The 17,035-nt window shown below is 49.6% G+C and overlaps 1 protein-coding gene and 1 pseudogene across 1 annotated transcript; one reads left to right on the top strand and one right to left on the bottom strand.

Moving 5' to 3' along the window:
- Positions 1 to 6,173: 6,173 nt before the first annotated feature.
- Positions 6,174 to 8,535, top strand: LOC116501312 (annotated as a pseudogene).
- A 7,267-nt stretch (positions 8,536 to 15,802) lies between these two features.
- LOC116501311 (olfactory receptor 14C36-like) lies at positions 15,803 to 16,744 on the bottom strand. Its single transcript, XM_032206830.1, has one exon. It carries the CDS (start codon positions 16,742 to 16,744, stop codon positions 15,803 to 15,805), a length of 942 nt encoding a protein of 313 aa, XP_032062721.1.
- Positions 16,745 to 17,035: the final 291 nt, after the last annotated feature.

Here is a 17,035-nt window from a genome sequence, read left to right as displayed (position 1 = left end):
AAGAAAAGAAAAGAAAAGAAAAGAAATTTGAAATGACCGTTTGATCCTGAGAAATTCTAAATGAATCTTAGTAGACAACTGGACATCCATGGTCTCTCTTTGGTCTTCTGTGGAAAACTCAGGGTGAAAAGTGAAAAAAAAAATCTTCCTGTGGCTGTAGCTGTGCCCATGAGCTTGGCTTCTTTTGGGAAATTGTCCCCCTCCAGTCACACAAACCTAAACTGAGTAATGTGAAAAGAGCTGCCCAGTCAATAGAGCAGGGAAAAATCCTACTTCCTGTGCTACAGATGCAGAAGGCAAAAAGAATTGCATTGTGCCTGACACTACTCTGGGACGTGTCACCCAGGTCAGGCAACTTTACCTTAGTGTTGACAAGTCCATCACTAAACTACGCTCCCAAGCTCTACATCTACACCTTGGCTCTCCAGTGGATGACCCAGCTCATGGATGGCAATCAGGGAGTCTCGGTTAGCGTGACGCTGCCTCAGGTGCACCACCATGGTAGCCATTGGCACCTGCTGTTCTTCACCCCTCAGCAAACCCCCAACAGAAGGGTTCTGTGGAAGGCCAAGCAAGGTAGACAACTGTTTCATGTCCTTTGTCTCCAAGACAGCTATGTCAAAGCCCCACCTTGGAACTTTGAAATTCCCTCTCCTGAAGCAGCCTATGTCGAGGACGCACGTAGCCTCCGGGCCAGTCCCAATGGGGTGCTTTGGCCATTCCTTCCCAGTTAGACTCACTTCAGCCTCCAGTACAGTTAATTGTTGGGATCCCCCTGTCACTCCAGACATACAGGTGGACCTCTTTCTAGCTTGATGGCATTAGGGTACACTGTGCACTGGTGTCTAGTAGAGCCTGATACATTTTGTGGGTCTGATGTGCCAGGCCTTAATAATAATTATATCTCTGTCTATAATAATAATAATAATAATAATAATAATAATAATAATAATAATAATAATGATGATGGTGATGGTGATGGTGATGATGATGAAATATATAATAACAATTTATTGCTATTGTTGTTGTTATCATTATTTCCTTTGTGTCCTATTAATCTGCTTTTATATCAACTCATAAACTTTTACTTTTTTTTTTTTTTTCTCCCTCTTCTCTCCTGCAGTCCATTGGATGAATATCTGTACAGTTCTGAGCTGCCTGCTGGGTCAAACCACAGCAAGGCTTTTTGGTGCCTAGCATGGAGCACAAAGGTTGAGATGACAGAGCTGACCACAGCGTTTTAAAAGTAAATTGTTATAAGCATTAGATCAGTTTACCAGTTGCTGATCACAGCATTGATATTTTTGATCTGGGGTCTGTGGTGCTTGTTTTCAGAATTGTGTTGTACAGCACATTACTAATTGTCATCCACTGCGTGCTCTTTATCAGTTCTGGGGGCTGGTTTAAGGTTACTGTTTTGCTGTATTGGATAATGCTGACTTATGACAGGATAAAATAATTGCTGCCTCCATACCTCAGGAACCATCTCTTCATCTCTTAGAAATTATTTAGAGTTACACTCTTTTAAACTCTTTGCCTTTTCTCCTTGGGGAGTAAACCTATGCAGGGTGGGTGGAACTGGGATGGACAGTGGGGGATGCTTTTCACCACTTCTTCCCTCTCTCTTTCTCCTGCATATCTCCCTTCTCCTCCATGACAGGCATATGGCCTGTCCAAAGCCACTCCAAACCCTGCAACAGGCCCTGCAGGCACTCCAGCTCCTGAGGTGGGCCCAAAGTTAAATTGACACTCGTGACAGGCCCTATAGCTACTCCCAAACCTGCGATAGGCACTGCAGCCACTCCAACTCATCCAAAAGGCCCTGCAGGCAGAATAACTCCAGTGATGGGCCCTGCAGCCACTCCAGCACCTGCAATGGGCCCCATGGCTGGGCCAGAGAACCAGCCTGTGCCAGTATCGGTTGCCTCTTTATGCAAGAGAAAACAATGGGTGTAAAAGTCAGTTTTTCTTTAGAAAGGAAAGAAACTCAGGCACCCAGACAAGAAAGGAGGAGGAAGTAGAAGAGGCAGGTTTCTCCTAAGTTGGTCCATCATGGAGGCAGGGTGACCAAGAAGAAGAGGTAATATAAGCATCAGAAACCATGTGATCCCTATCCCAGTGTAAGCTACGAGACATGGGAAAATATTTTAGCCATCATCTCGGTGAGCACATTGTCAGCTGGCTGCTCCAGTGCTGAGAGAAGGGGGCTAACAGTCTGGATTTAGAGGGCAGGGAAGCCAAGCAGCTGGGATCCTCCTGTAGGTGAGGGGTGATTGAGAAAGCCATTGGAAAAGGGCACAAGGAACTTAATCCTCTCAGGCCTGAAAGAAAGGTATCCCTTGAAGGAAGATCTTCTATGTCAACCAGGCAAGTGTACCACCATGCACAGGGGTATCGTGTACCTAAGGGAATTACCCATGCTGAAGGCGATTTGTAGAAACCTAGAAAACTAACAGCTGCCCAAAGATCCCGATGAAGTCAACTGCACATGACCCATGTGACAGAAGTTTGTACAGAGCGCACCATAATCATATGCCAATTCGTTGGCAGTAATGACCAGGAAAGACCAAGAGGAACCCATGGTGGATGAATCGGCTAGCCAGCTATGGCATTACAAAGAAAGTCTCTCTTCTTCCCTACGAACCTGTGTCTCGGCAATGGAGAAACTGTCTGAGTAGGTCCAAGAACTACAAGAGAATACATCTTCCTCCCCACCTGTAAGAACCAATACCTCAGCTCTCAGGTGTAAGTGTCCCTCTACTCAAGAAAGGTGATACAGTGGGTACATACCACGTGGAAACCTGTGGTTTTAACTGTGTGACCATGGAGAAGCCATGAGTAAATGGGATGGAAAATCTACCTCCATCCTAGAGGCATGGATACATGAAGTGCAAGGAAAACATTCACAAAAAGTGGTTTGTCTGAGAAAATTGCTGCTCCTGTTTCTAGTGGGCAGTCCTCCAAACAGAATAATGAATACTATGAGCGGGACTAGAGGGGTTCTACCTCCAACCGGGGGGAGGAAGGAGGCAACTGAGTGTATTGGACTTTGAGGATTACTCGCTTGGCACATCAGACCCAGAGCAGGTGTTAGGTTTTAAAGGACACCAATGCACAGTGTAGTGTAATGCCATCGAGCTAAAAGGGCCAGAACCCAATTGTATTTTTGGAATGATGGGAGAATCCCAGTAGCTAACTGTATTGGAGGCTGAGGTGAGTCTAATGGGAAAGAGTGGCAAAAGCAACCCCTTGAGACTGGCCCAGAAGCTCTGTGCACCCTTAGTATAGACTCCTTCAGGAAAGGGTACTCCAAAGATCCAAAGGCTTACCTTTAAACAGTTGTCTACCTTGCCCACTCTCTCACAGGACCCTTCTGCTGTGGAGGTGCTGATGGCCAATGAGCAGCAGGTGCCAATCGCTACCACAACAGTGCACCTGAGGTAGTATTGCACTGACAGAGACTCCCTGACTCCCCTGCATGAGCTGGTTCATTGACTGCAGAGCCAAGGAGTGAGAGCCAAGGCTCTCTCACCTTTTAATAGTCCCATATAGACAGTGCAAAATTCTAATGGTAAATGGAAGATAATGGTGGACGTCTGTGGCCTGAATGAAGTCCCACCACTGCTGATTTTGACATAAAACAAAGCAAGATCAAAGGACCTACACAGGAGATCCTGAGGCAGGCTGGCCAGGTTCAGGGGGACCCCTGCCTGGGGACGGGCTGTGTATTGTTCAGTGTGTGGTGAGCAATTGCACTGTGCATCGCTTGATTTATTAAACTACATTATCACCATCATCATCATCAGCAGCAGCAACATCTCTTCCTTTCCTTTTGCAATCAAACCGTCCTTATCTCAACACATTAGCATTTCTGGGGTGAGGATGAGCTACTTGGTGCTGAGCTGTATGCCAGGATAAAGCACAACATGCTTGACAACCACAATCCAAAGCACAAATCACACTTTAAAAAATTAGTCTCTGGCATCTACAGAGAGAAGAGGTCAGTGATGAATTCAGTCTCCTTCAATCAGCACACCCCAGCAGAGACCCTGCTGCCTTGGGGAGCTGTCAGCCCTGAGGCCTTGGGGACACCTCGAGGGAACCCAAGGGCACAGAGTAAGCTATGCCATGGTCGGGTGCTGTGCTGCTGAGCTGGGCCGGGCTCATGGGACAGAGAGAGCTCGTGGCAAGAGGGCCGTGCTGCAGAGAGACAGCTGTGCCCAGGAGCAGCTCCTCTGCACAGTGCAGCAGGACTGGGGGCTCTGACCGCAGCTGGCACACAGAGAGGAGAGAAGGAGAGAGGGCTTGGAGGCACTGAGGAGCGCAACAACAGAGGGCAGCGTGTGGCAGGACACATCTGCAGGCTCTTGGCACCGTGAGGCTCTGGCAGCAGGGCCTTCTGGCAGACGGGTCTTCTACAGCTGGCACATCCGACGGCTGATAGCATCTGGCAGGGTGGGTCTCTCTGTTTCTCCAGTGAGGAGTAGAAAATGCATTAGAGATTGGCATTTAAAATTGGATTTTTCAAGAGAAAGACCTGGGCAGGGACTACCTGAAAGGCAAGACTTTTTCTATAGCCTCTGCTTGCAGATACCTGTGATAGAGCGGAGGCCGGTTTCATGGTAATAGGTGGTCAGGTTTGTACTGCAAACTGTGACTCCAAGAGAATTGCAGTGAGAGATCAATACTGAATCAATGAACTTCATAAAGTCCCTTCCCACACCTCAGCCCAGAAACTACACCAACATCATCATTGTGGTCCTCTCAGGTTTTATCCTAGCTGATCTTTAGGAGCTGCGAACCCTCCAATGCCCAGTGCTCTGTCTTTGGGAGGTCTCTAGCCAATTTGAGATGACTACAGATTGCATTGCAAAGAGCATGAGCTGCCTCCTCTGCAGGCAGAGCTGCAGCACAGGAGGGTCTGCTGAGTGTCCGTCTGTCCCTCCCTGGCCTTGCCTCCCCTGGCAGCAGCACGCTGGCATTCCTCCTGGCTTCTCCAGCTGGCCGTGCTGCTGCTGGTCTTGTTTGCAGGCTGGCTGGGGATGGAGGTTTCAGAGGCATGTGGTGTGCCCTCGGGGTGTTTGGGGAAAGGTGAGTATGGGGACAAGGTGAGGGGTGTGGAGATGGGCACTTTGAGCCTGGATTCCTCTGCTTTCAGCAGTGTTCAGGTTCTTTTCAGATGAACAACTGAGTACAACTTTCGTGCAGCTCTCACAGGGCAGCTGAGACCAGCACTGATGGAGAGGCTGGCTGTCATCTCTGAGGGACACTGCACTAAAGGCACAGTGTCTTTGCCTCTGAGGATCCACAAGGTTTTACTTGGAGTGCAGCAGAATGCCCAGGATTTATGCCTTAGAAACAGTTCTCCGGTGTGGTGGGGCAGCTACAACCAAAACCACAAAACAAATAATTACATATCTAAACCTCCACACCTCTGCTCTGCAGTAGGGTGAACTAGCAGCAAAACTGGGGAAATCTCTTTGATATCAGCAGTAAAGTTAATCTGAGACTACCCCATGTTCCTACCATGTTCCTACCATGTTGCTATCAAGCCACTCCCTCTGGCAGTAGTGCAGGACTGATTCTTCCATTGCCACAGAGGATCCCCTGCTCCCAGAGACACTCTCAGGCAGAATCAATGAAAGAGAGCTTCAAAATATCTGCCTGGAAATGGGCAATATTTTGGTGATTTTAAATGAGAATATGGAAAGGGTTTTTCATCAGTTATGTCTGTGGTACACAATCACTGCCTTTCTCTTCCTTGTACAGGACCTCATGACCAGAAATAACAGATGTCCAACGTCAGCTCCATCACAGAGTTCCTCCTGCTGGCATTCGCAGACACGCGCGAGCTGCAGCTCCTGCACTTCGCGCTCTTCCTGGGCATCTACCTGGCTGCCCTCCTGGGCAACGGCCTCATCCTCAGCGCCGTAGCCTGCCACCACCGCCTCCACACCCCCATGTACTTCTTCCTCCTCAACCTCGCCCTCCTCGACGTGGGCTGCATCTCCACCACTCTGCCCAAAGCCATGGCCAATGCCCTCTGGGACACCAGGGCCATCTCCTATCAAGGATGTGCTGCTCAGGTCTTCTTTTTTGTCTTCTTAGCTGGAGCAGAGTATTTCCTTCTCACCGTCATGGCCTACGACCGCTACGTTGCCATCTGCAAGCCCCTGCACTACGGGAGCCTCGTGGGCAGCAGAGCTTGTGCCCAGATGGCAGCAGCTGCCTGGGGCAGTGGCTTTACTCATTGCTGTCCTGCACACGGCCAACACATTTTCCCTGCCCCTCTGCCACGGCAATGCTGTGGACCAGTTCTTCTGTGAAATCCCCCAGATCCTCAAGCTCTCCTGCTCAGATGCCTACCTCAGGGAAGTCAGGTTTCTTCTGGTTAGTGCCTGTTTAGGTGTTGTTTTTTTTGTTTTCATTGTGGTGTCCTATGTGCAGATCTTCAGGGCAGTGCTGAGGATGCCCTCTGTGCAGGGCCGGCACAAAGCCTTTTCCACGTGCCTCCCTCACCTGGCCGTGGTCTCCCTGTATCTCAGCACTGCCATGTTTTCCTACCTGAAGCCCCCCTCCATCTCCTCTCCATCCCTGGACCTGGTGGTGTCATTTCTGTACTCGGTGGTGCCTCCAGCAGTGAACCCCCTCATCTACAGCATGAGGAATAAAGAGCTCAAGGAGGCACTGAGGATGTTATTGCAATATTCAGTATTTCAGAGAGGAACCCGTCTTCTGCATCTCATTCCCTGAAATATACGTGGACAAGTGAGAAATATCTTTGTTCGTATATTTAAAAAATTGTTCATTCTTTTCAATATTATTCCAATATGCTAAATATTTTCTTATGAATTTACTTTATAAATTTAAGATATTTCTATTCTTCTTCTACCTTTTCTTCTAACCCAAAGACCTCATGTAGAGGTGCTGTTAAGCTCTTTGTAACTAACTAAATAAAGGAACCAGCAGGTAGGCAGTTTCTCTGGATCTCATTTCTCATACACTCTTCTCAGGTACAGCAGTGGTTGTGGAATGAAGATCCCTGCTGCAACGTGGTGGAAAGCCCTGGTGTCCTCCTTTGGGGCTGCCCTTTACTGCCCTGGCAGGCACTCCCTCCCTGCAGCCTTTGAGGCAGGGTCACCGCTTTCTTGGACCCACGAATACTAACAGCAGCAGGACATGGTCGTTTTGGTGCTGGTCACCCTTCTCTTCCACACTGCTGTCTTGTAGCACCACTGAATCAGAACTGGCCTTCCAGCCAGTGCCCCTATGAGTATGGCTTTCAAAAGTGAGGTGGAGGAAGCATTGAGGAAGCAGCCTGATCTGATGTGAAATTTCTCCCTGCTCAGAGCAGATCTTAGCACTGGAAGCCTCCAGAGGTCCCTTCTGACTCTAATCCTGAAGGAAAGAAGTAGCAAGAGAGTGGAGGTAGGGGGAGGGAACACTGCTGTGGGCAGAGGTATTACTGGCATTTGTAATCCCTGCCAGGCATCACAAAGTGACAGATTCACTGAGATTGGAGGGGACCTCCAAAGCCCATCTAGCCACCCCCACTAGCCAGGCATGGACACCTCCACCAGGCAGCCCAGGCCCATTTCCAGTTGGGTTTGGGGTATCTCCAGTTGAGGAGGACTCCCCCACTTTGGGGGAAACCTGATCGAATGCTTGGTATTGGAAACATGATCCAGTTCTTGATATTGCTCACAGTAAAAGTGTTTTCCTGTGTGCAATTCCCATGTCTTGTCCAATCACCGGGCATTGCTGAGACTGTCAGAGGAAAAGATCTGAGAGCAAATCCATGTCTCACAGACAGCTCATAGCAGCAGACAGAGATGAACTAGACATGTTTTCTTGGTATTAGTCAGAACCAAAATGGTCACCGAGGCCTCTGTATTCAGTAAAAAGAGATCAAGGATGAGAAGAGCATGTATTGAGAGGAAGTTCATAAAAAGCCACCAGGACAAGGGCCATTTTCTGCCCCTGCAGGAGACTGACCCTGGGCAAGGCCCAGCTTGGGAAGCAGCTGTGTTGGACGTACTTAGTGGGCAGTGAGCTGGGCAGGAGGCAGCCATGTGCCCTGGGAGCACAGGAGGGAAGGCTGAGGGGCACCTGACCGCAGCCTGCCAGGAGCTGCAGAGATGTCAGGAAGAGCCCCCGCGGGGCCAGGCTGTGCCCTGTGATGTGCAGGGAGCCCTCCTCTTGCCATGCTGCGTGCGCTGGCTGCAGCAGCAGGGACCCCCAGCCAGGCCGTACATGGGGCATGGGGCTCTGCCACCCGCCTGGCCCCGGGTTTGGCTCCTTGTCTTTGCTGGGCCCCACCTTCCACACTCAGATGTGTCCCTTGGCTGTCGGCTCCCTTTCCACTGCCCTGTGGGAATACCAAGCCGGGGTGGACAGGTTACCATTAGGTGTGCTGGTGCTTGTGTAATTCACATGGGTGATGGCATAAATGCTGGTTCCTTCACCAGTGATGCACATCCTTCTTCATGTTAGGCCAAAATCAACGTCCTTCTCTCTGCTTTTCCTCATGGATGAACTGGATTAGGTCTCCTTGATTATTCTGAGGCACAATGCAATGCTTTTTGCCTTCTGCTACTCCAGCACAATATGGGTGACTTTCCCTTACTCTGCACATTGACCTCACGGGTCAACGGGTCATTCCACACTTTTTGCTTTCAAATCCTCAGTTGGATGGGGGCCATTTGCAAAGTGGGGCAAGCTGATGTGTCCTGCCTCAGCCATTTGAAGCATGCTATACTTGAGTTTTTCAGCCTGAGTTTGCTAAAGATGACCCAGGAAGGTCATCAACAGATGTTCAAGTGTCTAGTTTAAGTAAGGGAGAGTATCTCAGGTTTCCAGTGGCCATTTCAAATCTAGGTCAATCCAAGGAACCCACTGAAGAAGAGGTTTGTCTTTGAAGGGGTGTTCCTGTGCTGGACTGGGCTGCAGTTACAGGGACTAAGACCACTGCTGGCAGTGGAGGTGCCCTGGGAACTCCACCATGCTCCACCTGATTTTCCCAAAGGGCTCTGGCCTCCTGCAGGTCTTTTCTGACATCTGCCAGTCCAAGGAAGTGCCTCAAACACAACGGGGTCACTGGAGGTTTTCCCTCGTTGCTTACAGTCAGACAGCTGAATGTCCCCTCTCCCAGCTGCCTGTCTGGACCTATGCACTTCCCATCATTCTCCTGGTTTGCCCTCTCCTTTCTCTTCAATCATTCAGACCACTCTCACCAACCCAGTTGATTCTTTGAGTTTCAGTGAGTTCAAGCTCACCCATCTATCAGCAGTCTTTCTAATGGTTTCCTTAGTAAGACCCTCATCGTTTGTCATTGAATTAGTATGATATGGATTAATATTAACAAAATTATCTGAAATTTCCTATTACTCACTGTAAAATATATCATGTACAGTCATCCTTTTGGGAAGGTAAACATCACTGGAGGCAACAAAATTAGGAACTTGAGTTTTGTTTTGTTTTGTTTTTTTTTGAAAATTGCAGCATGTTTTCCTGTTGTTTGTTTTGAAATAGGAAAACCCCTGTTCTTCCCACCTAAGCAGGGCTTCAAAGGAGAAACCCTAGACCAATATATCCAGGAGAATGATGCTCTAAACTGAAACAGCCTTTGAATTGAGGAAAGATTTTTATTAGATGCTCTTAGAAATCTTCCCCCTTAACTACAACATGAAAGCTCTCCAATTAGCTGAACAAGTCTTGAATACTTGAAGAAAGTGGTGGGAGAGATATGGCTCCTTAGGAGTTTCTGTGTTTTAATGAGTTCCATGGTGTATTTTGGTGCTGAGGCTATGAAGTTCAGGTACTAGAAGAGAATGATGCAACTGCTAGAGAAAGTAAAGTCAGAAGGACAAGTTGAAGTGACTTGGAGTATTAATGGGCCCTACTGAGGGCTGTTACTAACAAAGCCTCCCCAGGGCCTTGTTAGGGCAGCTAATTGGAGGCCATGGTTACAGACAGGCAAAGCACTGTGCTGAGAAAAGTCTTTGTTGGTTTTGGTGATGCAGAAGGGCCAAGGGTTGGCCCCAGCCACTGTGAGGAGAGATCCTGCACCCCCACATCTGTCTCAGGACTTTTCTTGGGGATCTGTGGGACGTGGTGGGCAGTGTGAGGCCATGAGAAGAAGACTGGTATGACACCACCCTGCCTCTGCATATCATCTATCATATCATTTTTATCATTACTAGTGTTATCATAAGTTTGTCATTAATAGTAATCCTAACAGAAATCAAAGAGTATTTGGGAAAATGATACAACATTTCTTAAATTATATTTCTCTGTTAGTATTTGAACAATAAAATGATACAACATTTCTTAAATTATATTTCTCTGTTAGTATTTGAACAATATTTCATTTTGTTTTTAATAATCTCATTCTTAGCATTCTGAATGTTACATCTTGTGTAAGGTTTGACCACATCATCTAATGTACATGCAGAACCAGGCTTCCTTGGTAGAGAAAGACAATAAAGATGTCAGCGGAAATTCATTGGTCTCAGTGTCCTTCTCTTCCCATCTCCTCTGGAGCTGGGGAAGCAGCTCCAGCATCCAGGAGGGGCTCAGGTCCAGGAGCCCAGCTGCCATACGTAGAAGCAGTGTATTTGGGTTCGACCTTGTGGATCTAGGTGACAGTCCTGTCGTGTCTATAGCAGGGCCACCACAAAGCCTTTTCCACGTGCCTCCCTCACCTGGCCATGGTGTCTGCCTCCCTCAGGCCTGTCATGGTTGCCTACCTGAAGCCCCCCTCCATCTCCTCCCCATCCCTGGACCTGGTGGTGGCAGTTCTGTACTCAGTGGTGCCTCCAGCAGAGCACGTCCTCATCTGTAGCATGAGGAGTCAGGAGCTCAAGCATGCCTTGTGGAAATTGATGGCTAGATGTGTCTTGGATGCAAGAAATTTCTGATCTGCTTCTGCATATGACTTCTAATGTCAATAATACAAAGAATAGCCAATATTTTTGTTTTGTTTGTGGCTGTGCATAGATTATTACAGATATTAATTTACCTAATTACCTAAAATCCCATAGGATCCTACTGGACAAAATGTCCACCATACAGCTAAATAAAAACATCATACGATGGGTGAGCAATTGGCTAACTGGCAGGGCCCAAAGGGTTATGGTAAATGGGGCTGTGTCAGGCTGGTGGGCGGTCACCAGTGGAGTCCCTCAAGGCTTCATTTTAGGGCCGGTACTTTTCAATATTTTTATAAAGGATCTGGATGTAGGAATAGAAGGTATATTGAGCAAGTTTGCTGATGACACCAAACTTGGAGGAGTTGTGGACTCGAATGAGGGTGGAAAGGCCTTGCAGAGGGATCTGGATAGGTTGGAGAGCTGGGCGATCACCAACCGCATGAAGTTCAATAAGAGCAAGTGCCGGGTCCTGCACCTGGGATGGGGAAACCCTGGCTGCACGTACAGACTGGGTGATGAGACGCTGGAGAGCAGCCTAGAAGAGAGGGATCTGGGGGTCGTGGTAGACAGCAAGTTGAATATGAGCCAGCAGTGTGCCCTGGCAGCCAGGAGGGCCAACCATGTCCTGGGGTGCATCAAGCACGGCATCGCTAGTAGGTCAAGGGAGGTGATTGTCCTGCTCTACTCTGCGCTGGTGTGGCCTCACCTCGAGTACTGTGTGCAGTTCTGGGCACCACAGTATAAAAAGGACATGAAACTGTTGGAGAGTGTCCAGAGGAGGGCTACGAAGATGGTGAAAGGCCTGGAGGGGAAGACGTATGAAGAACGGCTGAGGTCACTGGGCCTGTTCAGCCTGGAGAAGAGGAGGCTGAGGGGAGACCTCATCACAGTCTACAACTTCCTCGTAAGGGGGTGTCGAGAGGCAGGAGACCTTTTCTCCATTAACACCAGTGACAGGACCCGCGGGAACGGGGTTAAGCTGAGGCAGGGGAAATTTAGGCTGGACGTCAGGAGGGGGTTCTTCACAGAGAGGGTGGTTGCACACTGGAACAGGCTCCCCAGGGAAGTGGTCACTGCACCGAGCCTGTCTGAATTTAAGAAGAGATTGGACTGTGCACTTTGTCACATGGTCTGAACTTTTGGGCAGACCTGTGCGGTGTCAAGAGTTGGACTTGATGATCCTTAAGGGTCCCTTCCAACTCAGGATATTCTATGATTCTATGATTCTATAATATTGCCAATTAAAATGATATTGTTCTTCAACTTTCTATTTCAGTTTGTACCTTTCAAACATAGTTCATAGGCACTGGGCATGTGCAGCCATGCTCTATGTGAACATAAACAAACTGAAGGAGCCTGCACTGCTTTCTTAGTCTTACGTCCTTCCTCTGAGACCAGGCCTGGCTCTGCAGGGGTAGTGCCCGTGTGCAGGGGTGCAGAGGAAAAGAGTCCCATCCCAGCAGCACGGCCAGGGAACACCAGCGCTTGGGGCATGCAGAGCTGCTCTCTTGCCACTGCCGCCCTGTCCTGCTGAGCCCTGCTGGTGGGGTCAGGCCCAGCTGCTCCTGCAGCTTGGTGCCAGTGCAGCTGTGGGGCCGAGCTGGGACTGCAGGCAGGGACAGGCAGTGGGCACGGCAGTGGCACAGCTGGCCTCCACTGCAGCACTTCCCTCCTAAGGGGGGATCTCCTCCAAGGTGGACTGAGCAGAGTTCAAGTGCTCAGTCTGCTGTGAGCAAGCAGAGGAGAGCTCTGCAGCCCCAGAACACACAAAAACCTTAGCAAAGGAGCCTGGCGAGTGATTCCTTGCAGCCCTGGGGCAATGGCAGTGATCCCATGAGCTGGGTCTGCCTCCCAGCCTGCCCAGCACAGCCCTGCAGAGTGCCCCCGTGCCCCGGGCACCACAGCCCCCTCGCTCTGCAGAGCAGCACTGCCAGCTGAGGCTGGGGCTGGGAGGGTACTTCCCCTGAGTGTCTTCTAGGCCAGCTTCAGGCTTCTGGATGTGAGTGTGATCTTCACTGTGCACAAGGAGCTGGGAGACCGCCAACAGGCATGGGGCTGGAACATTGCCTGCAAGGTCCCTCCTGCCCTAGCACCTCCCAGGACTGACACGGAACTGGCTCCTGTGCATCAGAGAGGCTGGGAGCCCAGCAGGTGTGCCATGGGCTTGGAGGATCACAACCAGATCATTTCTACCTGGGCAGGTCCTGGCCCAGAAACGGGGTGTTTTGTAGGTGTGGCATTATAAGCTCAGTGGTGCCTCAGAAACACTAAGTCCAGCAGGAAGCAAATGGCTGTTAAATGGCCTGTGAGTTGAGCTCTTTCTGAAGTAGCTGACAGGTCACCCTTGACTCCTGGCTGGGATCTGTGCCTTTAGGCTCACATCTGCCAGTGTCCATGGTAGGGCAGCAGAAGGCACTTGCTGTGCATGTAGTTTCTGAGATCGGCTCCTTCGAAGTACCTGGTAGGCCCCATAGTGGAAGAGGTCTTGGATAGGGGTTGTCATGTCAGAGGTGTCAGCTTTTGCCTGAAGTCATCCTTTAGGACTGCTTTCAGTTTTCTACACAGAGCGGGCCACTGCCTCCAAGACGCTTGGGGCAAACTGAACCATGCATGAGGGTTTGGAAAAAGATAGCCTGGGTGCACAGAAGCCATTCCGTATCCAAAAGTTGGAGGCAGGAAACAAAATTTTGGGGTGGTAAAAGAGCTGCTGGGCACATTGTGCAGGGTTCACCTACAGCCTTTGTGTTCTTTTCCATCCTGACTTAGGTGCCACGTCAGTCTCAAGAAAGGAGTAGCCAACAGATATGAGACAGATACTCTGAGATCATGAAAGCCATCAGAAAGCTGCCCCTAGGAAGATGACTGATATGGGGAAGTCAGGAGAAGCCTGGCCAGGAGAGATATGAGATTTGAGGGAGGAAAGAGAAGATTGGCCAGCAGAAATTAATGATTTCTGTGAGTTTAGAACATTCAGGCAATGTTGATTTTGCTGTAACACTGACTTAAAATAGTCATGTAAAGCCCTTGCACTATTTTAATCACTGACATTAATCCCCAAACCTAAATGCTACTCCACACCCTGACAGGAATCCACTATTCTTATGCCTGACCTCAAAGTATCCCTTCAAGCCAAAACACAGCCTATAGCCCCTTTCCCTTACCTTTACTCTCTTGCTTACCCTGATCTGATCAGCTTGTGGGCCACAAGGAGGAGATGGGTGGGAATGCTCTGAGGAGCTAAGCTCTGCCTCAGCATCTCCTGTCCCAGCAGGAGGAATGTGACTGTGGCAGGGACTGTGAGGTCACTTCTGTCTCTGCACTTGATAGGGCAGCAGCAGGAACGTGTCACAGAAAGGGACTGTGAGGTCACTTCTGTCTCTGCAGTTGGTAGGAGAGCAGCAGGAACGTGTCACAGAAAGGGACTGTGAGGTCACTTCTGTCTGGAGGTGGCAGGTCAGCCTTGCCTTCTCCCTGGGATGTGGACTTTTGGGCTGACATCTGGCAGTGGCCCTGCTAGGCCAGCAGAAGGCACCTGCTTGGCATGCTGACAGTTGGCATTCCTTGCAACACTGTGCAGGGCTGCGGAGGTGTCAAAATGAAGTTCTTCAAATAGCATCACACTGCCCACCATATCCCACAGACCCCAAGACTAGCCCTGAGCCAGACATGGGTGTGCAGGGTCTCCTCTCCCAGTGGCCGTGGTCAGGCCTTGGCCCTTCTGCTTCACTAAAACCAACCAAGATTTTTCTCAGCACAGTGCTTTGCCTGTCTGTAACCATGGCCTCCAATTATCTGCCCTAACAAGGCCCTGGGGAGGCTTTGTTAGTAACAGCTCTCAATGGGACCCATTAATACTCCAAGTCACTTCAAGTTTTCCTTCTGACTTTAGCTTCTCAAGCAGTTACATCACTCTCCTGTAAATACCTGAGCTGATTACAGGGGGACAATCACTTCCCTGGACCTGCTGGCCACACTGCTTCTTATGCAATCCAGGATGCCGTTGGCCTTCTTGGCCACCTGAGCACTCTGCTGGCTCATATTCAGCCGACTATCAACCAGTACTCCCAGGTCCTTCTCTGCCAGGCAGATTTCCAACCACTCATCTCCCAGCCTGTAGCTCTGCTTGGGGTTGTTGCGCCCCAGGTGAGGAACCCGGCACTAGAACCCCAGAAAACAGAAGAGCAGGGAGCAACCTCTTGGCTATGTTCCTGGCAGAATCTTTGGAGAGGCGTCCAGGATACTGGGTTTCCTCTGAGCAAGACCCTCCTGTTACTGTGGTGCTAGCAGGGAGGCAGCTGTGACCCAGGGCTGCACAGTGCCTGCTGCTGCCTGCAGCCACAGGGATGCCACTGCAAAGACAACAGGACTGTCACCAAGGTACAGGAGATCTGACAGCTTAACTGAAAAAAAAGAGCAAAGAAGAACACACTGGAAACCAAAAGAGAGCAGCAGTGTCAAGGCCACGTCCTGCTGCTGGCCATGGCCATGGCACCAGGGAAGCAGCAGCCCCGACCCAAACTCCATGTAGCAGCTGGGCTCTTGGCCCTGAGCCCCTCCTGTGTACTGGGGCTGGTTCCCCAGCTTCAGAGGGGATGGGAAGAGATTGCTGCAGATAACAATGTAGATCTGATGTGTTTTGTTGTTGTTGTTGTTGTTGTTGTTGTTGTTTTTGTTTGTTTGTTTCTCTACATAAACTGCTTCTTTCGATAATTAGATGACTGTAATAGAAATATTAGAAATAGAAATAAGAAAATCAGGTAGCAGGTTAATGATAACATAATTTAAATCAGAACAAATAATTTGTAGAAAATATTTATAGAGAAATATAGTAACAAAAATTTTCCTCACAGTTCCTGAAATAATCAGGGAACTCACAGACATTGATTGCAAAGAAACACGTATCCAAAGAGTTTCCTTACTGCATCCTTGAACTCCTGGTTCCTCATGCTGTAGATGAGGGGGTTCACTGCTGGAGGCACCACCGAGTACAGTAATGACACCACCAGGTCCAGGGATGGAGAGGAAATGGAGGGGGGCTTCAGGTAGGCAAACACGGCAGTGCTGACAAACAGGGAGACCACGGCCAGGTGAGGGAGGCACGTGGAAAAGGCTTTGTGCCGGCCCTGCTCAGAGGGCATCCTCAGCACTGCCCTGAAGATCTGCACATAGGATAACATGATGAAAACAAAGCAACAAAAGGCTAAAGAAACACTAAAAACTAGTGCCTCAACTTCCCTGAGGTAGGCATCTGAGCAGGAGAGCTTGAGGATGTGGGGGATCTCACAGAAGAACTGGTCCACAGCATTGCCTTGGCAGAGGGGCAGGGAAAATGTGTTGGCCGTGTGCAGGACAGCATTGAGAAAGCCACTGCCCCAGGCAGCTGCTGCCATCTGGGCACAAGCTCTGCTGCCCAGGAGGCTCCCGTAGTGCAGGGGCTTGCAGATGGCAACGTAGCGGTCGTAGGCCATGATGGTGAGAAGGGAATACTCTACTTCAAGGAAGAAAGCAAACAGAAAGACTTGGGCAGCACATCCTTGATAGGAGATGGCCCTGGTGTCCCAGAGGGCATTGGCCATGGCTTTGGGCAGAGTGGTGGAGATGCAGCCCAGGTCGAGGAGGGCGAGGTTGAGGAGGAAGAAGTACATGGGGGTGTGGAGGCGGTGGTGGCAGGCTACGGCGCTGAGGATGAGGCCGTTGCCCAGGAGGGCAGCCAGGTAGATGCCCAGGAAGAGCGCGAAGTGCAGGAGCTGCAGCTCGCGCGTGTCTGCGAATGCCAGCAGGAGGAACTCACTCACAGAGCTGATGTTGGGCATTTCCTGCTTCTGGTCATGAGGTCCTGCACAAGGAACAGAAAAACACTGAGAGTTTATCAGAGTTATCTTAACAGAGTTGTCTTACAAAAAAAATAAAAAAATAATAATTCTTTTATGACTTAATTTCACATTTCAGAGGAAAACTCATTCCATTTTTCATTTAATCCCTCCCAAATGATTCTCCACTTCCATTCAGACTTTTGACAGGTCCTTTTCATGAGTTCTGGCTGGTGCTGCTAGAGGGTGTCACTGAGAGCATGGGACTTGCTGTGGGCAATACGGGAGTCAGTC

Source organism: Aythya fuligula, chromosome W (assembly GCF_009819795.1).
Source record: "Aythya fuligula isolate bAytFul2 chromosome W, bAytFul2.pri, whole genome shotgun sequence".
Taxonomy (NCBI): domain Eukaryota; kingdom Metazoa; phylum Chordata; class Aves; order Anseriformes; family Anatidae; genus Aythya; species Aythya fuligula.
Note: the sequence above shows the minus strand (reverse complement) of the source record. Positions and strands in the feature narration are given on the sequence as shown.

Excerpts from the sequence above, each read along its gene's own strand:
- LOC116501311 (XM_032206830.1), bottom strand. The coding sequence starts at position 16,744 with ATGCCCAACATCAGCTCTGTGAGTGAGTTCCTCCTGCTGGCATTCGCA.